The sequence below is a fragment of the Triticum aestivum genome, chromosome 2A (assembly GCF_018294505.1).
Source record: "Triticum aestivum cultivar Chinese Spring chromosome 2A, IWGSC CS RefSeq v2.1, whole genome shotgun sequence".
Classification (NCBI taxonomy): Eukaryota; Viridiplantae; Streptophyta; class Magnoliopsida; order Poales; family Poaceae; genus Triticum; species Triticum aestivum.
This window is the reverse complement of record NC_057797.1, coordinates 718,972,696-718,999,112: the sequence shown is the minus strand read 5'-3', so window position 1 is coordinate 718,999,112 and position 26,417 is coordinate 718,972,696. Positions and strand designations below refer to the sequence as shown.

Here is a 26,417-nt window from a genome sequence, read left to right as displayed (position 1 = left end):
TGATTTGAGATCTTTGTAATTGGGCATCATTTGGATCAATGTGCACACGGTATCATATTTTCCATCCAAGGCTCTTAGGATCTTCTTGATGATGAACCTATCGGTCATCTCTTCACTCCCTAAGCCGGCAATCTCATTTGTGATAAGAGCAAGCCTAGAGTATATTTCAGCGACCCCTTCACCATCCTTCATTTTGAACTTGTCAAGTTGACTTTGAATCACATCCAATTTGGATTCCTTGACGGAGTCGGTACCTTCGTGCATATCAATCAAAGTATCCCAAATTTCCTTTGCATTCTCAAGACGGCTGATTTTGTTGAATTCTTCGGGGCAGAATCCGTTGAAGAGGATATCACAAGCTTGAGCGTTGTATTGCAGCATATTCAACTCTTCCGCGGTAGCTTCACGGTTCGGTTCCTTCCCATCAAAGAATTCACCTTGCAAGCCAATACATACAATAGCCCAAACGGCGGGGTTATGTCCAAGAATATGCATTTTCATCTTATGCTTCCAACTAGCCAAATTAGTACCATCAAAGTAAGGACCGTACGGTGATAATTTCCCTTGCTAGACGCCATACTCTCCTAGGTTGTGAAACCAAGGCTATGACCGCCAAAAGCTATGGAAATCAAAGCAAATAGAGACCAAAGCTCTGATACCACTTGTAGGATCGAAAGTATGTCTAGAGGGGGGGTGATTAGACTACTTGACCAAATAACAATCTAGCCTTTTCCCAATTTTAGTTCTTGGCAGATTTTAGCTACCTTAGCACAAGTCAAGCAATCTCCACACAATTCAAGCAAGCATGCAAAAGAGTATATGAGCAGCGGAAAGTAAAGCATGCAACTTGCAAGAATGTAAAGGGAAGGGTTTGGAGGATTCAAACGCAATTGGAGACACGAATGTTTTTGTCGTGGTTCCGATAGGTGGTGCTATCGTACATCCACGTTGATGCAGACTTCAACCCACGGAGGGTAACGGTTGCGCGAGTCCACGGAGGGCTCCACCCATGAATGGTCCACGAAGAAGCAACCTTGTCTATTCCATCACGACCGTCGCCAACGAAGAACTTGCCTCACTAGTGGTAGATCTTCGCGAAGTAGGCGATCTCCTTGCCCTTACAAACTCCTTGGTTCAACTCCACAATCTTGTCGGAGGCTCCCAAGTGACACCTAGCCAATCTAGGGGACACCACTCTCCAAGAAGTAACAAATGGTGTGTTGATGATGAACTCCTTGCTCTTGTGCTTCAAATGATAGTCTCCCCAACACTCAACTCTCTCTCACAGGATTTGGATTTGGTGGAAAGAAGATTTGAGTGGAAAGCAACTTGGGGAAGGCTAGAGATCAAGATTCATATGGTTGGAATGGAATATCATGACCTCAACACAAGTGTAGGTGGTTCTCTATCAGAAAATGTGTATTGGAAGTGTAGGTATGTTCTGATGGCTCTCTCCACGAATGAAGAGTGGGTGGATGGGTATATATAGCCTCCACACAAAATCTAACTGTTACACATAGTTTGCCAAACTCGGTGGGACCGAATGGTTAAACTCGGTCGGACCGATTCAGCAAACCTAGTGACCGTTAGGATTTTCGGTGGGACTGAGATGCAACTCGGTAGGACCGATATGGTTATGGTTAGGGCATAGCGTAATCTCGGTGTGACCGATTACACAAACTCGGTGGGACCGATTTTTGGTAATAAGCTAACCAGAGAGTTGGTCAGGTAAACTCGGTGGGACGATTCGCTCATCTCGGTGAGACCGAAATGTTAGAAAAGGGAAACAAAGAGTTTACATTGCAATCTCGGTGGGACAGATCGCTCACTTCGGTTACACCGAAACGTTACAAAGGGAAGCAGAGAGATTACAATCCCATCTCGGTGAGACCGAGATCCCTATCGGTGAAACCGATTTGGCTAGGGTTTGTGGCAGTGGCTATGACATGTGAAACTCGGTGGCGCCGGATAGAAAGAATCGGTGGGGCCGAGTTTGACTTTTGGTTTAGGTCAAATGTGGATGTGGGAAGGTAGTTGAGGATTTTGGAGCATATCACTAAGCACATGAAGCAAGAGGCTCATTAAGCAACACCTCATTCCTCCTTGATAGTATTGGATTTTCCTATAGCACTACAGGAAACTGCTAGTTTGCCGTCAGTGAGCGGCTTTGCCGTCAGCATTTCGTCGGGGTAGACGGCAAAGAAAACTTTGCCGTCATGAGCTTACGGCAAAGTATGACTAACGGCAAATCTGCTCTTTGCCGTCTGTGAGCGCACTGGCTGACGGCAAACCTAGAGAAAGGATGACGGCAAAGAAACCAAGACGGCAAACTGGCTCTTCGCCGTCTGTTGTTTCACTGAGTGACGGCAAAGGATGGACACGTGTCTAGTTTGACGGTAGGTAACGGTGCCCCAGTTTTGCCGTTTGTGTTTGTTATCCACTGACGGCAAAGTTAGTTGCTTTGCCGTCTGCATGCTGTCCTACTAACGGCGAACTAATAGAAAAAAAACCTGGCACCGAGCCTTGCTTTTCCGTCTCCTTTTGGTCCCACTGACGGCAAAATAATGGAAACTAAGAAAAGAAAATCCCCCACCCGACCGCATCTCCCCGATTGCTCTGTCTCGACCGCACGCTAGGTTATCCCCGCCCGTCCCCGGCTCGACCGCGCCGCCGCCACCGCCCGTCCCCGGCTCCACCGCGCCGCCGCCGCCCGTCTCCACCTTCACCGCGCCGCCGCAGCTGGTCCCCGCCTCCACCGCGCCGCCGTTTGGACCCTTGTCCACCGCACCCCCCACCCATCCTCCTCCAATGGCGCGACCGCCACCTGGCCGTCCTCCCCTGCCCTAGCGGCATGGCTGCCGTGGGCAGCACCGCCGCCGGCTCCCTCCTACGCATCCGCCGCCGCTGGTTACCACCTAAGCGGGGCACCACCTCCCCCTCTGCCCCACCCCACGGTGAGCATCGCTCCCATCTCTGTTCATATTCTTTTAGATGGATAGATGTATGGATTGCATTATATGTGGATGGATTTATAGATGTATGCAAGGATGGATGCGTAGATGGATGTATGGATGATTGGCTGATGGATGTATCCCTTTCCATTTTCTTCTGCCTAAATTTTTTAGTATAAGGCAGCCTTGTGCTTGTCCATGCTGATTTGATGATGGATGTATGGATGATTTGCTGATGGATGTATGGATTATTTGCTGATGGTTGTTCTGCAAGGCAAAATTTCAACTTTTGATTAATGCTCGTAGGAAATTAAATGCTCAGTTTTTTGCAACATGCTTAGATTGGAGAAGACAAGCCAGAGAGTCTAGTCTTGCTACACATATATATATAGTTGTCAACTGTGAGATGATGTTGATAATGTTTTTATCAGATTGTTTCATGAGTGCTTATGTTGGTTGTGCCGGTGCTTTTCATGTGCAGGGATTTTCTCTTCACCTCGAGGAGCATTGTCCGTCCCGTTGCCATTGCCATCGTTGTTCGACTACCGCCTCTACGGTCTCGGGATGAGCTTGACTATCATCTCCTCCCCCTCCCCTATTTGCTTCGTTCCGGTCGTCGTGCCGATGCCACTAGATTTTATTTTCATGTCAAGTCTCGACCTCTGACGAGGAGCATGCTGGTTTCATCCAAGTTGAGGGTCGGTCCAGGTACCTACGTGGTTCCTCAAGGCTCCCGGAACGAGGGCTTCCTGTGGAGCAGAGGCCATGTATTGCTCCATGTGGAGAAATGTAACTAACTTTGGCTTCCCATTTTCTACCTTCAATGTATGCAACAATTGCTAACAACTTTGGCTTCTTGTTATGTAGCGGTTGGAAGAAAGCTGGAGCTAGCAGGGGAAAGTACCGACACGTGAACGGCGTCCTTGGGAGCCTCATTAAGGAGCATTACCCTGGCATGGTTACTTTGCCTGGGGAGGGCAAAGTTCCGAAGCCAGCATGTACCTGGGACCACTACAAAGCCTATGAGGATCTTAGTGTAGCCAACAACATCGAGTTTCACAACAAAGCCGAGCGGGTCTTTGCCGAACTTTGGGTAATCATTAAGTTTCCTTCAGACACTGCATCTCCACCGTCTTGTAGTAGCAAAACTTCTAGCCGTTGATATATATGCTGCACTCGAGAATTAAATATTCCACCCATGAGAAAACTTAGATTTAGATTTTACTTTATTTTTCTTAACAGAATGCTAGCAGACTATAATACTGCAGTAGCAAAACTATCTAGAAAACTTAGATTTAGATTTTACTTTATTTTTCTTAAAAGAATGCTAGCAGACAATAATACTGCAGTAGCAAAACTTAGATTTAATATTCCTGTAGCCACAAAGGCGAGGAGGCGCCCACCATGGACGGATGGACAGCCTAGTTTATTTATAAATGTGTGTGTATAGCACATGAGGCATTCTTTGAGCTCTGCTGATTAACCTGCAGATATCTAACTTGAATAAAAATCTGTGACGTGGATACTTTGCTGTAAATCTTGGTTCGACCTCTAGTTATTAATATATGAATTCCTAGAAAGAGTACATATTCAGTACTGGAGCTCCCTATGTTGGAAAACTAGTGCGTACTGTATTTCTTAATTGTGTTATTTGTATCTAGAGTATATTTCTAGAACCTGGGTGCATATATATATACCTGATTTTTGGACCTGTCAATTCAAAGAAATATGTGCATCTGATCATCTTTATTGAATGAAATTTCTGAGCAACAATGTTTAAAGGAGCCCATCTCTGGGCCATAGTGCTTGGGTGAATGGCTGGGCACAATTTTTTTCACAGGATATAATTTCTGCGATTTGTGGCTGTACAGAGTACTTTTGTGTAGTAAAGCTGGGTTGAAAATATGTTGATCGCTTGAAGCTGGGTTGAAAATATTTCTGCGATTTGTGGCTGTACAGAGTGCTTGGGTGAATGGCTGTGTACAGAGTACATAGTGCTTGGAGCTCACTGACGCTGCAACCTGAATCCACATGTTGATCGCTTGACATGTAGTTTTTTCGTCAGTTGACACTATCTTCCTTCAGATGCATTCTGCACAAATCACATCCATCCTCACATGTACTAGATCATATAGCTAATATGTTAGCAGTACACGTACTACACTGCACCAAACAAATTCAGTTTCCATAACCAGTACACGTACTACTAGCAGATTTTACTTTATTTAGATTTTATAAGAAACCTCAGACTTAAAGGTTTGAAAATTACTGCACCAAACTAATTTTCTCTATATTTGCAGGATTTCTATAGATGCGAGGATGGAAAGTTGGAGGAGGCACGAGCAGTTGTCAACAAACATTGCCCGAAGCTTGTGCATAATCTGATGCATGAGGCGCGCCCTTTAGCCGTCCGCAAATATATGGCAACTCAAGGCTATAAGAGTCTTGATAAGAAAGCCGGTAGGAGACTCCGTCTTGAGAAGGACAAGTACATGGAGGTAAAGCATATTCATGCTTGTTATTTCCTCAACAGGCTGGCACTCAATTTCTTTTTGACATATATGAGATGCAATTGATCAATTAGGTTACTCCGAGATGGTGCGTCGATAAGGGGGAGTGTTGGGAGCGGATCGTGGACTATTGGTGTTCCAAAGAGTACAGGGCGAAAAACAAAGATTATAGAAATCGGCGAGCCGCAATGCTGGATCCACCACATCATCAAGGCAACTTGAACGTTATGGAGTTCGGTGAACGTTGGGTATATCTTATGGAGTTCTTCATAAGCTTTTTCTTGTCATACATGTTGCCAATCCTTGTGATGAAATCTTAATCATGTTGCTTTGGTTGCAGGCGTCTCACCATAATGCTCCACTGCCCAACCTTTTCGTCTCGTATGCTTTGGCCCATAAGGCACCGTACAGAACAGCCACGCCTTACGATGAGAATGACACAGCGTCCGCGTACTCCAGCAAGACCGCCTACGATCGGATGGAGAAATTTAAAGGGATGGCAAAAGAGTTGAAAGGGCCCGAGTATGATGTGACAACAGAGCCTCTTGACCACGCGTTGGTCATGATCTCTGGAGAAGGCAGGAAACATGGCAAGGAAGCAATTGCAGGAGGCATGTTCCCTAGTTCCTCCCGTAGCTCTCTCCCTGAATACAAAGCTCGGTTAGGTATCTCAAAATCTTCTACATGTAAACGCTCGACTCCAGCTATGGTTGAGATGGAGGTATTCTATACAAGTCCTTCTATATATGTTTGTTTCTTACTTACTGTTGGATTGAAGATGCGATTGCCATGCCATATTTTGCAGGCCCGACTGGCGGAGTTGAGGCGAGTGGCGGCGGAGGAGAGGGCGGAGGAGAGGCGACTGGCTGATGAGAGGACGCAGCAAGCGGTGCAGCAGGCGGTGCAGCAGGCGGTGTTGGCACAAACTAGTCAATGCTTTGCAATGTTTGCGGTTAGTTCCTTAATTGCCAAAGACATACATGAACTCTTCTACCACCAGTACTTAATCTTCACTCAAACATAATTTGCAGGCTTATTGTACCCAGAATGGTATGCCCGCTATGACGATGCCTCATCAATCAGGCCATGGATCTAATACTGATGGATCTTCACATGCACGAGGCCCAAGCGACAACAACCTTGGTGGTTCTCCGAATGTATGAGATCGAGTATGGTTGGTGGTTCTTTTGTCTGTTTGGCATATTGATGATTTCAAGCACGTTATTTGTTCTTGTGCCAAAACGTGACAGTCACCATTCAATCTTGTATGCTATGGAACTTTGTCCTGGGACTATATGCTATGGAACTTTGTTCATTGTTGCTTATATTTGCTATGGAACTATATGCTGTCCTGTTATGGTTCTGTGCTGTGAGGATCTTTGGTTATGGATCAAGGCAATTACTATATTATGTATTAAACTGTTTAATTGTGTATTAAAATTTGAGATTATATAAAAAAGCTTTGCCGTCTAGGGACAGACGGCAAAACTGCCACATGTCGCTAGCCTGTGCTTCTGCTGGAATGTTGCCGTCTGGCCAACAGGATGGTTGACGGCAAAGAGGTGACTATTTGCCGTCTGGGAGAACCCTACCAGACGGCAAAGTATGCATCTTTGCCCACTAGGGATCGATCGACAGACGGCAAAGTTAATAGACTTCGCCGTCTGCCTGGACGGCCGGTAGACGACAAAACACTTGACGCCGTCCGTCAGTCCATCCGTTCCGTCTGCTGCAATATTTTGCCGTCTGGCTTTACCCGCTGACGGCAGAAGGTATAGACTAACGGCAAAGTCTTTGCCGTCAAGCAGAAAAAATAGTAGACGACAAAGTATTCTTTGCCAATTATTCTTTGCCGTCTGAATTTGCCGTCTACTTCCTGACGGCAAACTCTTTGCCGTCTGGATTTACATCTTTGCCGTCTGTTATCCACAGACGGCAAACTAGCAGTTTCCTGTAGTGTAGACTCAATGTGAGCTTGGATCACTAAAATATAAAATGTAGAGTCTTGAGCTTTTGAGCTTGAGCCAATCCTTTGTCCTTAGAATTTTGAGGGATCCACTTTCCTCATCCATGCCATGGCATTCATTGAGCTTTTCCTGAAATATTAATCTTGGAATAATGTTAGCTCAATGAGCTATATGTTGTTAGGAATTACCAAAACAACCCAGGGATAGTTGCACTTTCATTAAAGCTTTATTCCGGTTCTCTATTAAAAGGAGGCCTTAATATCCCTTAGTTTCCAATAGGACCCCGCTGCCACGGGAGGGTAGGACAAAAGATGTCATGCAAGTTCTTTTCCATAAGCACGTATGACTATATACGGAATACATGCCTACATTACATTGATGAATTGGAGCTAGTTCTGTGTCACCCTATGTTATGACTGTTACATGATGAACCGCATCCGGAATAATTATCCATCACTGATCCGGTGCCTACGAGTTTTCCATATACTAGTTTACGCTTATTTACTTTCCCGCTGCTACTTTTGCAATCACTACAAAATACCAAAAACATTACTTTTGCTGTCTTTACTTTTGTTGCCGTTACCACCACTATCATACTACTTTGCTACTAAACACTTTGCTGCAGATACTAAGTTTCCAGGTGTGGTTGAATTGACAACTCAGCTGCTAATACTTGAGAATATTCTTTGACTCCCCTTGTGTCGAATAAATAAATTTGGGTTGAATACTCTACCCTCAAAAGCTGTTGTGATCCCCTATACTTGTGGGTTATCACTGTCTCTTTTTCAGGCTCCTTGCAGTGGCTATTAGCCGGCGTTTAAAGCGCTCCTGCTTGAGAGGTTCCTCAGGCACGATGAAATCCTCGTTGCCGAGGCTCTCCTCATCCTCGGAGAGTGGAAGATAATGACCGTCCTCCGAGTCTTCATGTGTGGACTGTTCATCGTGCTCGTTTCTTTGTTCCTCCTATTCGGAAGTTATTTCAATAGGGCCTTCATTATTTTCGGCATCGTCCGGAGTATTATTTTCTCCGGTGCCAGTATTGTTGTTTTCGAAACGACGTGACTTAGAGCGGAGGCGGGAGCGCCGGTGTTTGAGCTGTGTCTCAGGGGGTTTATCCTCAACTGGATCTTCTTTGTCGTCGTCGTTAGTTTCTTTAGGTGTATCCACCATGTATACATCGTGCGAAGAAGTGGCCGTCCAGCGTCCAGTAAATGGTGGGTTTTGGCCTTGCTCCTTATCGGCATCGTCGTCCGTACCGTCGATGTCTTCGGAGCCGTAATCGAGCATGTCGGTTAAGTCCTCGATAGTGGCTATGAAGTGGGTGGCGGGTGGGAAACAAAATTCTCCATCATCAGCCTCCCGTTCGGACCGGACATAATTTGGATGTGAGTCCCTCGCCAAGGATAGATTCTTTAATGAGTCTAGCATGTCGCCGAAAGGTGAGTGTCGGAAGATGTCCGCGGCATCTGCGGACGCACATGGTTTGGAACTTATAGCCGGAAACGAGTCCGGAGTTCCGATGACACAGATATCACATGAGGCTAAGTCTGTGTGCGGCTCCAACGCCGCGGAATCTGTGGCCTCCGTGGCGGGGTTGAGCTTCCCGTCCTCGAATGGCGCGATTTGCTCCGGATCTAAGGCCAGAGTAGTTACAGGAGATATCTCCTGGATGTGGTCCGATGACAGATTTAAGTCATGTTCATCAAGGTGACAGGGAGAGATTGCCACAGTCACTAATCCGTCGAAGATCAAGTCTCCACAGATGTCTGCGACGTAATTCAAGCTCCCAAGTCTGACTTATTGGCCAGGGGCGTAGCTTTAGATCTGCTCCAGATGGCCAAGCGAGTTGGCCAGCAGTGCGAAGCCGTCGAATACGAAGATCTGTCCGAGGAGGAAGACTTCCCCCTGGACAGCATCGTTGTAGATGATTGAAGGAGCCATCAAACCTTTTGACGATGGCACAGTGGAACTATCAATGAAAGCACCAATGTCGGTGTCAAAACCGGGGGATCTCGGGTAGGGGGTCCCGAACTGTGCGTCTAGAATTGATGGTAACAGGAGACGGGGGACACAATGTTTACCAAGGTTTGGGCCATGTCTATGGAGGTAATACCCTACTTCTTGCTTGATTGATCTTGATGAATATGAGTATTACAAGAGTTGATCTACCACGAGATCGTAATGGCTAAACCTAGAAGTCTAGCCTGTATGACTATGGTAATGAGTCTTCGATCCTATAGACCTAACCCTTCGGTTTATATAGACACCGGAGGGATCTAGGGTTATGATATGTCTCCAACGTATCTATAATTTTGGACTATATAGGGCTTTATTTTCCACTTTTATATTATTTTTGGGACTAACCTATTAACCGGAGGCCCAGCCCAGAATTGCTGTTTTTTTTGCCTATTTCAGTGTTTTGAAGAAACGGAATATCAAACGGAGTCCAAACAGAATAATCCTTTCTGGAACGTGATTTTCTTCCCGAATATGACCCAGGAGACTTGGACCCTACGCCAAGGAAGCTTCGAGGTGGGCACGAGGTAGGGGGCACGCCCTATACCCCCAGGCGCGCCCCCACCCTCGTCGGCCTACCGAAGCTCCACCGACGTACTTCTTCCTCCTATATATACCTACGTACCCCCAAACGAATAGATACGGAGCCAAAAACCTAATTCCACCGCTGCAAATTTCTATATCCACGAGATCCCATCTTGGGGCCTGTTCCGGAGCTCCGCCGGAGAGGGACGTCATCACGGAGGGCTTCTACATCATCATAGCCTCTCCGATGAAGTGTAAGTAGTTTACCTCAGACCTTCAGGTCCATAGTTATTAGCTAGATGGCTTCTTCTCTCTTTTTGGATCTCAATACAAAGTTCTCCCCCTCTCTTGTGGAGATCTATTCGATGTAATCTTCTTCTTTTTGCGGTGTGTTTGTTGAGATCGATGAATTTTGGGTTTATGATCAAGTCTATCTATGAATAATATTTGAATCTTCTTTGAATTCTTTTATGTATGATTGGTTATCTGTGCAAGTCTCTTCGAATTATCAGTTTGGTTTGGCCTACTAGATTGGTTTTTCTTGCCATGGGAGAAGTGCTTAGCTTTGAGTTCGATCTTGCAATGTCCTTTCCCAGTGACAGAAGGGGCAGCAAGGCACGTATTGTATCGTTGCCATCGAGGATAACAAGATGGGGTTTATTTCATATTGCATGAATTTATCTCTCTACATCATGTCATCTTGCTTAAAGCGTTACTCTGTTTTTAACTTAATACTCTAGATGCATGCTGGATAGCGGTCGATGAGTGGAGTAATAGTAGTAGATGCAGAATCGTTTCGGTCTACTTGTCATGGACGTGATGCCTATATACATGATCATGCCTAGATATTCTCATAACTATGCTCAATTTTGTCAATTGCTCAACAATAATTTGTTCACCCACCGTAGAATACTTATGCTCTTGAGAGAAGCCACTAGTGAAACCTATGGCCCCCGGGTCTATTCTCATCATATCAATCTCTATCACTTTAATCTTGCTTTGCTTTTTTACTTTGCCTTTTACTTTTCACTTTGCATCTCTATACAAAAAATACCAAAAATACTATCTATCAGATCTCACTCTCGTAAGTGACCGTGAAGGGATTGACAACCCCTAATCGCGTTGGTTGCGAGTAGCTATCGTTTTGTGCAGGTACAAGGGACTTGAGCGTGGCCTCCTACTGGATTGATACCTTGTTTCTCAAAAACTGAGGGAAATACTTACGCTACTCTGCTGCATCATCCTCTCATCTTCGGGGAAAACCAACGCAAGCTCAAGAGGTAGCAGGTTACACAAAGTCGGTTACGGAGAAAGGAATCTTCATGTTTGATCGCCAAGCTTGCCTTCCACGCAAAGGAGAGTCCCATCCGGACACTTTCAGAGTCTTCGGTCTTCATATCTTCACAACCCATCAGTCCGACCCATGGCTAACAGGCCGGACGCCCGAGGACCCCTTAGTCCAGGACTCCCTCATGAACCTCTAGGTTTTTCCAGTAGGGTAGGTCCCAAAATATAGATTTCTTCTTCCACATGGGTGCATCCCTCAGGGTCATTCGGAACAGATAGTCCGTCGAGACCCTTTCCAAACATCACCAGGGTCATCTCGTCTGATCTTATACCGCAATGCACCGCATACCGGGCATGCGTTCCAATCCTCGTACGCACCATGGTAGAGGATGCAGTCATTAGGGCATGCATGTATCTTCTGCACCTCCAATCCTAGAGGGCATACGACCTTCTGCTGCGTACGTACTGTCGGGCAATTCGTTATCCTTTGGAAGCTTCTTCTTCAATATTTTCAGTAGCTTCTCAAATCCTTTGCCAGGCACAGCATTCTCTGCCTTCCACTGCATCAATTCCAGTATGGTACCTAGCTTTGTGTTGCCATCTTCGCAATTGGGGTACAACCCTTTTTCTGATCATCTAACATGCGATCGAACTTCAACTTCTTCTTTTCACTTTCGCATTGTGTCCTTGCATCAACAATGACCCAACGGAGATTATCATTGGGCACAATATCGTCTGGTTCCTCTTGATCTTCAGAAGCTTCCCCCCTTGCAACATCACTGTATTCCGGGGGCACATAGTTGTCATCGTCCTCTTCTTCTTCACTGTCTTCCATCATAACCCCTATTTCTTCGTGCCTGGTCCAAACCTTATAGTGTGGCATGAAATTTTATAAAGCAGGTGGCTGTGAAGGATTTTCCGGTCAGAGTAAGACTTCGTATTCCCACATATAGGGCATGGACATCACATAAAACCATTCTTCTTGTTTGCCTCAGCCACTTCGAGAAAATTATGCACGCCCTTAACGTACTCGGAGGTGTGTCTGTCACCGTACATCCATTGCCGGTTCATCTGTGTGCATTATATATAATTATGTGTGTCAAACACCATTACAGACTCACATGGATAGATAAGTGACCAAATTAATAGAAGTTCATCATCACATTAAAACCAAAGTACATACATAGTTCTCATTGAACAACATATAGCTCTCCAGAGCATCTAATTAAACCATACATTGAAACTATGTAAAACCTTTCAATGCAACAACAAAGCGATCATAATCACAACCAAGGTAACAATTGATCCAACGGAATAATGATACCAAGCCTCGGTATGAATGGCATATTTTCTAATCTTTCTAATCTTCAGCCGCATTGCGTCCATCTTGATCTTGTGATCATCGACGATACCCGCAACATGCAACTCCAATATCATCTTCTCCTCCTCAATTTTTTTATTTTTTCCTTCAAATAATTGTTTTCTTCTTCAACTAAATTTAACCTCTCGGCAATAGGGTCGGTTGGAATTTCCGATTCAACTACCTCCTAGATAAGTAAAATCTATGTCAACTTGATGGGCATAATTGTCATAAACAATAAATGAACCAAATAGTTATAAAAGATAATATATACCACATCCGAATCATAGCCATGACGAGGGCCGATGGGGGTGGATACCAAAACCATCGCACTATATAATAACAAGCAATAATAAAAGTAAGAAAATTAGACAAGTATCTATCTAAAGCAAGAATTTTTTCTTTTAGAAGAAGATAAGAACAAGAGACTCACCACGGTGGTGCCGGCGACGAGATCAGCGTGGGCGATTAACGGCAGTGAAGAGAGGGATGGGACGGGACAGACCGCTAAACCTAGACAAATCTCAGAGAAAATGGAGCTTGGAGGTCAAGCTTCGAGAGGAGAAAGCTTAACTAGTGTGGCTCGGGCATTTCATCGAACACCTCATGTGCATAGGAGGTGAGCTACAGCACCACAAAGCTCTACCCTCACCGGCCAGAAAAAATAGAGCACTGTGGAGTTCTCTGCTCGCGGGCGAGGGGTATATATAGGCAACTCATTGGTCCCGATTCATGGCTGGAACCGGGACTAAAGGCCCGCCTTCTATCCCGGTTCTAGGCACGAACCGGGACCAATGGCTGTGGGCCAGGAGCGAAGGCCATTGGTCTCGGTTCGTGCCGAGAACTAGGACAAATGGGTCCACACGAACCGGGACAAATGCCTCCCGAGGCCCGGCAGGCCCCGTGGGCGCACGAACCGGGACATATGGCCCCATGGGTCCCGGTTCGTGACAGAACCGGGACTAATGGGCTGGCCAGGCCCCAACCAAAGCCCTGTTTTCTACTAGTGGTACGAGCATACATATGAATCAGTTATTTACATATTTAAAGTTTCAGATCTTTTGTTTACTTCGAATGTGCTATTCATCTCTGGAGCGATTTTATTTCTGTTTCTATAGTATTTAGTCATATATGTATAATACTGCAATATTTAGTAAAAAGGTGGCTCAAATTTTCAACATAGTTGTGTTTGATCTTTGATGTACTCTCAGAGACGAGCCATTATTCTGGGTTGGTCATGCTTTAAAAATGTGGCATTTTCTTCCCAGCATGCTCCATTTATTTGCATTCACAGCCTGTTTACTAAAATGGATTGATTGGTTTACTAAAATCTTGTGCACCCTGTTTTGGCCATTCAGATGGACTAAATAGTACATATATGTAACTTAAATGTCATCGCTGCAATTCCTAGCGCAACGAAGTTTGCATATCCACGTATACTTGATTGAAAGATGAAATATACAGAAAAGTTATTTTCTGTCCTTCGGTTAACAAATTTTGTTATTGACATTTTTAAATAAAAACTCTAAATCTGTCACTATATTCTGTTATGACTGACTTTTATAAAGAGAAGATGTACAGGGGCAACTCCCATGAGAATATGATCTGAGAACAAGATTGGTGACATCGGCAAGCTTCTTAACATCTTAAAAAGAAACTTCTTCCTAGGTGGTACTCAGTAGCTAAATCATGCTTTGGAAGGTAAAAGAAGAAATGTCAGGCTGACGGTGAAGGATGTAAAGGAATCAGCAGAGTTGATTGACTTAGAGATCATATATATATTGTCAGTACTGCAGTAGTAGACGCAAATGATTGATCTGCATTTTGATATAAGCGACTATTTATTATTTTCCTAAGGGTATGTCGTTTTGGTGCCACTGTGCAATGTTGTCCTTCATCCTATTGACCAATTAAACATTTTCGTAAGTAGATTTCAGCGAACGCATTGAAATGAGGAAAGATGTCACTGCAATCCCCACTGTGCTTCCGGTGCAGCAAAGCGCGCGAATCCTTCTAGTATGTTTGATATGTGGAAAAGGTACTGAATCTTTGTTTCTATGCCTTGATGACTTGTGACGCACTTCAGAACATGCAGCTTCCTGGCAATCAAGAGTGGTACATGGACTCTGGAGCATCATCCCATATGGCATCCGATCATGGTATTCTCTCCTCCTCCCGACCCTCCTCTGCTCACAATGTCACTATTGGTAACGGTGCCTCCCTTCCATCTCTCACATCGACACACACACCCTGCCCTCTCTTTTGAAACCTTTATATCTTAACAATGTTCTTGTCGTTCCACATATCATCAAAAATCTTCTTTCTGTTCGCAAACTTAGCACTGATAATTTTGTTTTGATAGAATTTGACCCTTGGGGTTTTTCTGTGAAGGAACTTCCCAAAAGGATCGAGATTCTTCAATGCGATAGCTCCGGACCACTCTACCTAGTATGTCGTCCCACACCCGCCGAAGCACATGTCATCACCACCACCCTTGACCTTTAGCATCGCCGACTTGGACACCCCGGTCATCACACCATGAAGCGTCTTCAAAGTTCTCGCCATGTCTCCTACAATAAAGTCATGCTGTCCATTTGTCATGCTTGTCAGCTTGGTGACATGTTAGATTACCCTTTTGTCCATCTGTCTCTTATACTAGAAAACCTTTTGCATTATTACACTGTGACCTTTGGACTTCTCCCATTCCAAGTACGTCTGGCTTTGCCTATTATCTTATAATTGTCGATGATTTCACTCATTATTTTTGAACTTTCCCACTACGCAAGAAATCTGATGTCTATGCAACACTTCTCACCTTTCATGCTTATGCTTGCACTCAATTTAATCTATATCTTTTAGCTTTCCAATGCGAGAATGGACGAGAGTTTGACAATACGAAAATAGATACGTTCTGTGCCTCTCATGGTATTCTTCTTCGCTTCTCCTATCCATACACCTCACAACAAAACGACAAGGCTGAATGAGCTATTCACACCACCAACAATGTCATACGTACCCTTCTGGTTCAACCTTCTCTCCCCCCATCCTTCTGGGCCGAAGCACTACACACTGCCACCTTTCTTATAAACATTAAACCGACGCCATCTACCAAATTTCTCGCACTGTATGAAACTCTTCTTGATTCATCACCACCATATGACTCACTTGGTGTGTTTGGTTGCCTCTGTTACCCTAACACTACGTCCACCTCTCCCAACGAACTATCCCCACGCTCCACAAAATGCATCTTTCTTGGCTACCAGACACACCATAGAGGTTATCGGTGTCTTGATTTAACCACACGACGGATCATCATCTATCGTCATGTAGTTTTTGAGGACTCCTCCTTCCCTTATGCACCCACCCCAATTCCTAATACACCATGTTGTACCGAAATTTTTGACCCACCTAAACTGATAACCCACAAGAATAGGGGATCGCGATAGTTTTTGAGGGTAGAGTATTCAACCCAAATTTATAGATTCGACATAAGGGGAGCCAAAGAATATTTGAAGGTATTAGTAGCTAAGTGATCAATTCAACCACACCTGGAGATTAATTATCCACAACAAAGTGATCAGTAGCGAAGTAGTTTGATAGTTTTGATAGTAGTGACAGCAACAATAGTAACAGTAACAGTGATAGCAGTATTTTGTAGCAAGTGTAACAGTAGAAGAAGCAGTAGTAACTTAGCAAGATCAATATAGGAAAAATTCGTAGGCATTGGATCAGTGACTTGTTGGATGATATTCATCATGTGACAGTTATAACCTAGGGCGATACGGCACCAGCTCCAGTTCATCGATATAATGTAGGCATGTATTCCGTAAATAGTCATACATGCTCCAATTCATCGATATAAAGTAGGTGCAGGCAAGGGGATAACATCACGAGTGTCAACGCTATAGACCAAGTTATAAGGAATGGCAACATCAGGGCAATCATGTGCAAGAAAGTGATGGTGATACATGGCTGCCTGGTCTAGGTAAACCTTGGTCAGAGGGTAATCATGAGGGCATATCTCAACCTCGAAGTGAGCAGCCAAACGAGTAGCAAAAATCCCACCATGTATCTTACCTTGAGATTTATTAAGATGGAGGCAACGAGCCACAATAGCTCCCAAGCTATAAGTGTTGTCGCCCTCTATTGCACGACATAAAACAACAAGGTCTGGTGAACTAAGTGCACCCACATTCTCCCTAGCAAGCAAGCATTTGATAATGAAATATGCAAAGTAACGAACAGCAGGAAAATGTAAACCACCGGCAGTGATGGCTGACACTCCCCTCTCATCACCCACTGTCAAAGTGCGACAGAAGTCCTCAAACTCAGCTGGCCTAGGCTCAGCCAAGCTCCCATCGAAAGGGATCAAGCATATGTTACAAAACTCAGTAAGTGGTATCTTATGGTTTTCAACATAGAAATCAAAACTCACTTCAGGAGGATTATTCCTAGGTAGGAAAGTAAAACTTTGAACAAACATGTTTGTGAGGATTTGATGTTAGTGACACTCATCTGCGATAAAGTCGGTGAGACCGGCATTGGCGATAAATTGCATGAACTCCTCATGAATTCCAGCCTCTTGTAAGAACGGGGTGTGCGGCCATTCGCACGGCCGTACCTCCGCCAACCTCCGAGGGCGGAGGTCACTGTCAGAAGACTCCCCAATAACACCCTTGGAGTTTTTCTTAGAGCCATATTTCCTGAAGATATTCATGCCCGCGTACAATTTTTCCTATGAACAAAAATCTGAATTTTTAGTTCACAAAATTTTTCCAACAAAACTTCACAAAATTAATTAGTAGCAACTACTCATAGGGATACATAAAGGCCATATCAAGCATTCAAACTACTTAGAACACTAAGAATTGAACATGCAAGCACATCTACAGCAACACCAAGAGTAGCTAATTATTAGTATAAACCACTAAAACAAAAACTAATTGGACAAATGGTGAAGTCACATACCAAGCAAGAATCGCCCGAAACAGTTTCTGAAACGGAGCTTCGAGCAAAGAGATCGAAATCCGCGGGTTTGAGCTCAAGAACACGGGAGAGAGAGTAATGGGGATTTTTTTTCTGGAGTTGAGTGATGATGTGGGCTAAAGAGGTAAGTGAGGGGGCCCACATGGGGACCACAACCCACCAGGACGCGCCTGGGGGTCCTGGCACGCCCACGTGGGTTGTGCCCACCTGGTGCACCTCCCTCTGGTATTATTTGCACCAAGAATTCTTAAATATTCAGAAAAAATCATATAAAATTTGCATGGCATTCCGAGAAATTTTATTTTTGGGTCATTTTTTATTGCACGGGAAATTCAAAAAACAGACAAAACATGGTATTTTATTTTATTTAACTAATAAAAACAGATAATAAAAAGTAGGGACAGAAGGTAGTGCTCACTAAATTCATCAACTTCATACTGTTCAAAAATGATTCATTAATAAGGTTGATCAAGTCTTATTAACAACCACTTTCGATTAGCATGAAACCGAAGAACTTTCGTATATCACTAAGTTACCTCAATGGGGATATGCATTTCCCAACAATAAGCATTTCATATATTTTTTGACAGTAGGTAGGGGTATTTGAAAACTTCCAATAGTGATTGTCGGAGATTTTTCAATAACATTAATACCATTCACTTGGAATTGTTTCTTCGGAAAGTGCACCATATGCTCATTGCCATTGATATGAAAAGTGACTTTGCTTTTATTGCAATCAATAACAGCCCCTGCAATATTCGAGAAGGGTCTACCAAGGATAATCGACATGTTGTCATCCTCGGGCATCTCAAGTATAACAAAGTCAGTCAAAATTGTAACATTAGCAACGACAACGGGAACATCCTCACAAATACCGATAGGTATGTCAGTTGATTTATCAGCCATTTGCAAAGATATTTCAGTAGGTGTGATTTTATTCAAGTCAAGTCTTTTATATAAAGAGAAAGGCATAACACTAACACCAGCTCCTAAATCACACAAACAGTTTTCACATAATTCTTTTTATAGAGCAAGGTATAGTAGGTATTCCTGGATCTCCATGTTTTTTTAGGTACTCCATCTTTGAAAGTATAATTAGCAAGCATAGTGGAGATTTTAGCTTCCGGTATTTTTCTCTTATTGTGATGATGTCTTTCATATACTTTGCATAAGGAGGCATTTTAAGGATATCAGTCAAGCGAGTACGGAAAAAGACTGGCTTCAGCATTTCAGCAAAGCGTTCAAACTCTCCATCATCTTTCTTTTTAGTTGACTTTGGTGGAAAAGGCATAAGTTTTTGAACCACGGTTCTCTTTCTTTACCGTGTTTTCTAGCCACAAAGTCACTTTTATCATACCTTTTATTCTTAGGTTGTGGGTTATCAAGATCAACAGGTGGTTCTATCACAACATCATTGTCTGGTTCCTTATCATTATTTGGTTGAGTGTTTTCATGAACCTCATCACTATCTTCTTCATTATCACTAGGTGAGTGTTCATTACCAGATTGAGTTTCAGCATCAGAGATAGAAGTTTCATTATCATTAGCAGGAGGTTTCTCTATTTCAGGTTCACTAGAAGTGTGCAAAGTCCTATCATTTTTCTTTTTCTTTTTAGAAGGACTAGGTGCACTAGTTTTATTTCGTTGTGAATCTTGTTCAATTCTTTTTGGGTGTCCCTCAGGATAAAGTGGTTCCTGAGTCATTTTACCTCCTCTAGTTGCAACTCTAAGACCAAAGTCATGCATATTATGATTCATTTCATCAAGTAATTCTCTTTGTGATTTACACTACTAGGGAAAACCCTAGTAGTAGCGCGGGTTTAATGCCCAGTAGTAGCGCGGGCTGCCGCGCTACTAATAAGGCGCTACAGCTATTACTTAGCAGTAGCGCGTGCGACACGTGCTACTGCTAAGACACATAGCCGCAGAGCATGTTCTCTCCCGCGCTGCTGCTAATCTAGCTAGTAGCAGCGTGTTTACTATCCATCGCTACTAGTATTCTTTTTTTCATTTCTTTTTATTTTTAGTGTATTTATACGCCGTTATACAAATTTTGGTACAATACCAATTATGAGGTTTATATCATTATGTCCATAACAGTGTGTCAAATGAAGGTGGATTAGGTTCAAGTGGAGGCAATATGTGGTGCATGTCAAAAGTATACTACTAATCCAAACTTGATCTAGTTTGGACTAGTAGTACTTTCGATGTGCACCACATGTTGCCTCCACTTGAATCTAATCCGCCAGCACAAGCTATTTAATCATCATCATAATCATTACCACCAACAATATTTATTTAATCATCATAGTCATAGTGTAGCACATCATCATCTTCAAACTCATTCTAGCTAGCTAATCACCACCAACACTAGCTGCGGTAGCTATCTAATCACCACCAACACTAGCTAATAATAATCATCATAGTCATTACCACCAACACTAGCTATTTAATCATCATAGTCATAGTGTAGCACATCATCATCTTCAAACTAATTTCTAGCTAGCTAATCACTCTTGCTGCTCTCTCTCAGGTAAAATAACATAAAACATGTGTAGCACTCCTCCTTCATCAAGTTGGAGCATGCAGACGAACCTGTCTCCTAATCGTGGGCTGCGCTTCTGATTGCTGCCCCCTAGTACTTCTCTACGATCGTTCACAATTTTGCTCCAGTCTTTCACTATTAAGCATTCCTCGCTGATAGAAATCCTAAATGCACTAAAGTGCATTGTAGGATATCTTGGCTGTAAGCTAACAATACTCATGGTACCTTTAGTCTCGATCCAATGAGGCACCACATTCATTGGGAGTCCCTCTTGAAGAACATCGTATAGTAACATACTTAGCAATGAAGTTTAGCTTAAAAAATAATGTATGCAAAAGATGCACTAAGGACAAATAGTAAAAATCTTACCATCTTTCCTGAATAGATGTGACTGTAGTTCAGTACGAACACTATTGATCGCACGTTTTGAGTACTAACATTTCTAAGTGCAGGAAGAAAATTTGTCTTGACAGTATGAAGATCCTCAAGCCATGAAACATGATGACTTATCTCCTCGCAGTTTAATTCAGCCTCGGGACAATAGTAGGTCCTGTCTACCAAGCGTTGGACATGTTTGCTTGAACGGAAATAAGCCGACAATAGAAATTAGTTGTCAACTATTTTTGAATAAACAATATCAAAGACATAAATATGGTTGAGAAACTCACACAATGGTATAACTGGAGGTGTTTGCACATCGACCCAGATGTCGATATTACCTTCAATAACATCTTCCGGACGAATATCAAAGGTGATAACCATATCAGGCTCAAATGCATAAGTCTTGCATAGTGCTTGCCAAGTTTTGCATCGAAATAAGGTGTAGTTGTTTGCGTTGTATAATTTTGCATGGAAAATACAACCATGCTCGGTCTTCAAGTAAACTCTCTTTACCTTCATAGTATGACTGAAACCTATCTTATCTAAGACAAAAACTCTTGCATGGCAGGGGATACGCTAGTAGATGTCAGGACCCCGATTCCAAGTCACATCGATCTAGCCAGTAACACCTCATATCACTTTGCAGCCTCACGCACGGTATTCCTACGGGTGTCGCCTTACCATGACCCAGGATCATTTGTGCCTTTTGGCTTACCTATATGATAGTGTCGCTAGCATCCATATGACAGAGAACCCGGGCTGACAAGGCTAGTCGTGAACCCAAAGCGGCACTAACCTATGGGAATAGGCATACATGAATCACATAGAGCATGTCGGTCAGCAGCGTGTGAATCCGGGCTGTAGCACTGGGCTAACAGGACTCCGGGAACCCAGGCTGTAGCAGGCTAGGCAGGACTCCGGATGTCACCGCATGACATTTCCCCGAAGGGACAGACACAGGAACGAAGTGAAACACATGCCGGCTAGTCAAGTGTCCTGGGCAGTAGTGCTGGGCTAACAGGACTCCGGTGAACCGGGCTGTAGCGGACTACTGTGGCTCATGGAAGCACTAGACTACATTTCCCCATAAGAGAGGTTGCCAAGGATAAACAACTAGATTGTCGGATCCCACACATACCAAGCATTTCAATCATACACACAATATGCTCGATATGAGTAAATACAACATGGCATCAAAACATAACTCTACGACTCAAGTATTTATTCATTAGGCTCCGAGGAGCCAGAAATACAAACATGGGTCTCATGACCCAACAATCATAGCATACAATTCAAGCACATGCGGAAGCTTAACATGTCTGAGTACAAACATCTACAAATGGAAAAAAACTAAGAAGCCTGACTATCTACCAGATCCTGCCGAGGGCACAAGATCGTAGCTGAGGTATCAAGCTAAATGTCGAAGTCCACGTGGAAATACTAGCGAGACTGAAGTCACTCTGCAAAACATAAATTAAGCAAACGTGAGTACAAAGGTACTCAGCAAGACTTACATCAGAACTAGCTACATATGCATCGGTATCAACAAGGGGGGTGGTGGAGTTTGACTGCAGCAAGCCAGCTTTGACTCAGTGGCTAACCTGAACTACGACTGCAAGCAACTCTTTTGAGGTGATGCATACGAGTCCACATATTCACCATTCAATACACCACTATGGATTCGCTCCCGTCTCCCTACGAGAAGGTCATCCATAGCACTCACACTTATCTTGCGAGTTTTACAGTATCCACTTTCACTTGTTTATGAACTGTTATAGGCAACCCAGAAGTCCTTTACCGTGGACACGGCTATTCGAATAGATGATGTTAACCCTACAGGGGTGTACTTCTTCACACACGCTCTCACCACTTACCGCCGTTTACACGACATGTACTCGGCAACCTTCAAGCGGAAGCCCAACGAGGGTGTCGGCCACGGCCTACCTAAACACTCAAGTCTCTAGTCCAGGTTTATCGCTTATCCAGGTTCCATCCGCAGGGAGTACGGCCGAGGTTTCCACATACGGCCCCGAACGATGTGAACAGGGTTCCCGGGACACCAAACGGGCGCCCGGTACACCGTGCCACGGTGTATCTACCGCATCATAGCCCACCCCTAGGGTCAGCGCTACGCACGGCCACCGACACATATCCTATAAACAACAGAAACTAGTTGCAACTCCTGGACAGAGGACAAGGGTGATCAAGAAGCCGAGAGGGTCCTTTGGTTTCGGGCCCAATGCGTGGTAGTAACTGTTTCATGGATCACAAACACAGAACTCAGATCCTAAGGATGGCTTCAATGAGACAACCCACCATGTACTCCTACATGGCCTCTCACCGCTACCTTTACCAAATCGTGTTCACACACTTAGCTCACACACAGTAGGACATGTTCACACACCTCCGATTCATCCCCGATGAATCAGACCTGACTCAACTCTAAGAAGTAGCAGGCATGACAAACAAACATGAATGAGTAGGCACATCAGGGCTCAAACAACTCCTACTCATGGCAGTGGGTTTCATCTATTTACTGTGGCAATGACATGTCATGCAGAGGAAAGGGGTTCAACTACCGCAGCATGTAACAGTTGAATCGTTGTTGTCCTAATGCAGTAAAAGAGAGCAGGAGCGAGAGAGGGGGATTGTATCGGAATGAACAAGGGGGTTCTGCTTGCCTGGCACTTCTGAAGATACCATTGGGTCTTCATCAGTGTCAACGATCACAACGTGGGTACAACGTCTATCGAGAGGGCACAAACACCGGCAACTGAGAAAGAACTCAATCAACAGATGACGATATGCAACAATATGATGCATGCTATGACATGGCAATATGAATGTGTTTTGCACTAATGCATCTAGCAACAATTTAAATGAAGTCCATATGGACCAATCTATCACATGCAAACTCCATATTTAGCATTTAAAATGCCATTATCATGGTTTGACTTATACAGTGGGTATAAGTTGGTTGAACATGCATGAAAGTAGCATAAATGGATAGACTGGATTTTTCTGATAATTTTTCATATATAAATTATTTTATTTGGAGTTACGGTTGAATTTCTATGATTTTTTGAAGTTTTGGACATTTTCTGAATTAAATAAATCAATTCTGATTTATTTAAAATTCAGAAAGCATTACTGCGTCAGCCTGACGTCAGAATGTTTTCATCAAGTCAACAGCGTCAGCCCAGGTCAAACCTGACGCTAGGACCCACTGGTCAGTGACTAGGCTAATTAACAGAGACTGTTAGTGCTAATTTAATCCTAACTAAAGTGTCAGTGGGGCATGGGCCCACATGTCAGTAGCTAAGCTAAATTAGCTAGGATTAGTTAATCCTAATCTAGGTTAGTTAGTAGGGCGGCCCCACATGTCATTGAGCCAGGGGAGGTCAAACCCCCTGGTCAACTGGGGCTAACGCGCCGGCGTTTAGCCGCTGGCGGCAGCAGATACGGCGGAGGGTGCGGAATTGCTCCTTCGGCGCCCAATCGAGCAGCGGAGGGCACGCGCGGGGAGCTGGGGCTCGTCCGCATCTAGGGTGGCATGCGGCAGCAGCGGGCACGACCGGAGCTCGCCGGAAACGAGCTCAGGGCGGCGCCGGTGTTCAGGAGTTTGTGGCTACGGGGCTGCAGTGGCCGTGGTAGCGCGTTCATAGCACCTACAGCAGCTACGCGAGGCGGCGAGCATGTTGGACACGATGCCCGGGCCATTTGGTTGTTGGGGCCACGTTGGCGGCGGGCGCAGGCGGCGGCGGGTGCGTTCAAGCTTGGAGCGGTCGCTACGGCACGCGAGGAAGAGAACGGAGAGGGGGGAATGGCCAGCAGCTCACCACGGTCACGACGAGCGGGTCGGCGAGGTCGGGGAGAAGCCGATGAAGATGGGAGGTCGCTGGCGATCTCGGCGGCCGAACGAAGAAGACGAGGCCGGGGGCAGCGTTTTGGGGCGTCCGGCGTCGAGCGAGTCTACGAGGAGGACAAGGGCGTCGAGGCGGAGGTCATGGACACGTCGAGGAGGCGCGGTAGGGCCGATGGCTGCGGCTTTACGACGGCGCGGCCGTGGCTGTGCTCGGGCTAGAGAGGGAGAGGAAGCAGAGGAGGGGGAAGAGGTTGGGAGAGAGTGAGAGAGGACGAGGGGCTCGGGGGGTGTGCGTGGCGGCGACCAGGTAGTCGAGGGGGGGCACGCAGGCAGGAAGGAGCCAGCGCGGCTCGCCGGCCATCGGGCACGCAACTGCTTCTCCTCCTGGCAAGAGGAAGAAGACAGTGCTGCCCCTGGTGGGCCGGGCAGGCTTTGCCCGGCTGGGCTGCTACAGTGGTGGGCCGGTTGGCCCACCAGGTAGGTTCTCTCTCTCTTTGCTTTCTGTTTTTGTTTTCTATTTATTTGCCTCTGTTTTGAGCTTAGGAAAAATACCAAGGCATTTCCTAAAATCCTGAAAATATTCATGGACACTTGCTGAATTATTTCAGTGGCCCAAAAATAGTTCCAACATTATTTGAGCATTTAAATTTTTAGTAGTGTTTAAATGCCCAAAGTCAAATAGCTTAAGATTTCATTCAAAATCCAGGAATAGCCTATAAATATGTTCATCATTTTTGGAAGAGGTTTTCACCTTTAACAGAAATCATGAACATTTCCAAAAGGCATTCTGGGTTATTGAAAATATTTTTATTGAACCTAGTTAAATTTCATTTGGTGCTAGGGTTTCAACAATCCCCATTTCAAATTTCTTTGGAATATAAACATGATGGCATGATGAACAAGAAAAGTCAAGCAAGGGCTGAACTGGGGCTGTGACAGCTCACCACCACTAAACAAGAATCTCGTCCCGAGATTCAAGTCGTGAGGCAAGAAGACAAAGGGACACAAGCTATTACAACCTTCACGATCCAGATGTCTTTCTCGAGGATGCTGATTCATTGCATCACCTTAATCTCGACGTCTTGCTTTGAGAACTACATCCGACATGACAATGAGAGGAAAGGAAAAACTCTAGAAGGATTGATCTTATCGAAGATCGAACAACTCAGGATCAACTCGTGGAGCGAGATGCTGAAACAACTGTCGAGCTGAGACACAAAGCATACATCGAGAGGAATGGGGTGCAACACATGACAAAGGTACACTAGGTAGGCAAACAATTCCACACCTAAGAGGGTGGTGGTCGGTTGCCAAAGTAGCGAGGAATTGAGTTGCCATGACACCAAAACGAGACATCTTGGAGGAGGGTGACCCGTAGAATCATCCCTTAAGTGGCAAAAAGAATTACTTTTGATCCAGAGATCAGTAAAATTCTCTATACCAGCCTAGGGAAAATCTCGAGCAATCGTTTGGCAGAGTAAGTAGGGATGGCATACTGAGACTAGAATGGATGATGTGGACTACCTTGTTGAAGACAAAGCAATGGATGATTTTTCTTATCATCGAAAATGGATGGGACCCATGGTATGTCCACTTTGAAGATGATCCTGAACAACAACTACTGAGGTGCAAGCTGGGAACAAAATGCAAATGTTGGGAATGATTCTGGTAACTAGGGAAGAACTCAACAGTCGAGAGTGAGTCCACTGTTTGAAAAGGTTATAACATAACCGAGGAAACTGGAAGCAAATCCCAGTTAACGTCAACGATAAAACCTAGTGCTTGCGCGTGCTCTCAAGAACTTGAGCATTTCCATATTCATCAAGATTCTACCAACATCCGTGTCGAGGATCCTGGCAACACATCCTACTACCTTGAAAAATAGTAATGGACAATGCAGATGCATAAAAAGACACCCTTTCTCAGATTTCACCTTAGCGAAGCCAAGGGAACAAAATCTGGATGATCGACCGAGAGACATTTAGCACCCCGCTTCTAACGTTCTCCTTGATGTGCTAGCGCAA

General features: G+C 44.5%; 1 protein-coding gene across 3 annotated transcripts; it reads left to right on the top strand.

Annotated features, from left to right (window-relative positions):
• Nucleotides 1–2,826: 2,826 nt before the first annotated feature.
• On the top strand, nt 2,827–6,805 carry LOC123186175 (uncharacterized). 3 transcript variants are annotated; one of them, XM_044597958.1, is made up of 7 exons: nt 2,827–2,954; nt 3,819–4,044; nt 5,252–5,449; nt 5,536–5,709; nt 5,802–6,182; nt 6,267–6,413; nt 6,508–6,805. In XM_044597958.1, exons 2-7 carry the CDS (start codon nt 3,907–3,909, stop codon nt 6,622–6,624), a joined length of 1,155 nt encoding a protein of 384 aa, XP_044453893.1. In that variant the 5' UTR covers nt 2,827–2,954; nt 3,819–3,906; the 3' UTR covers nt 6,625–6,805. The 3 variants fall into 3 exon arrangements, with proteins under 3 accessions (XP_044453893.1, XP_044453892.1, XP_044453894.1); XM_044597957.1 differs by having other exon boundaries at nt 6,493–6,805; XM_044597959.1 differs by having other exon boundaries at nt 6,480–6,614.
• The last annotated feature ends 19,612 nt before the right edge of the window (nt 6,806–26,417 follow it).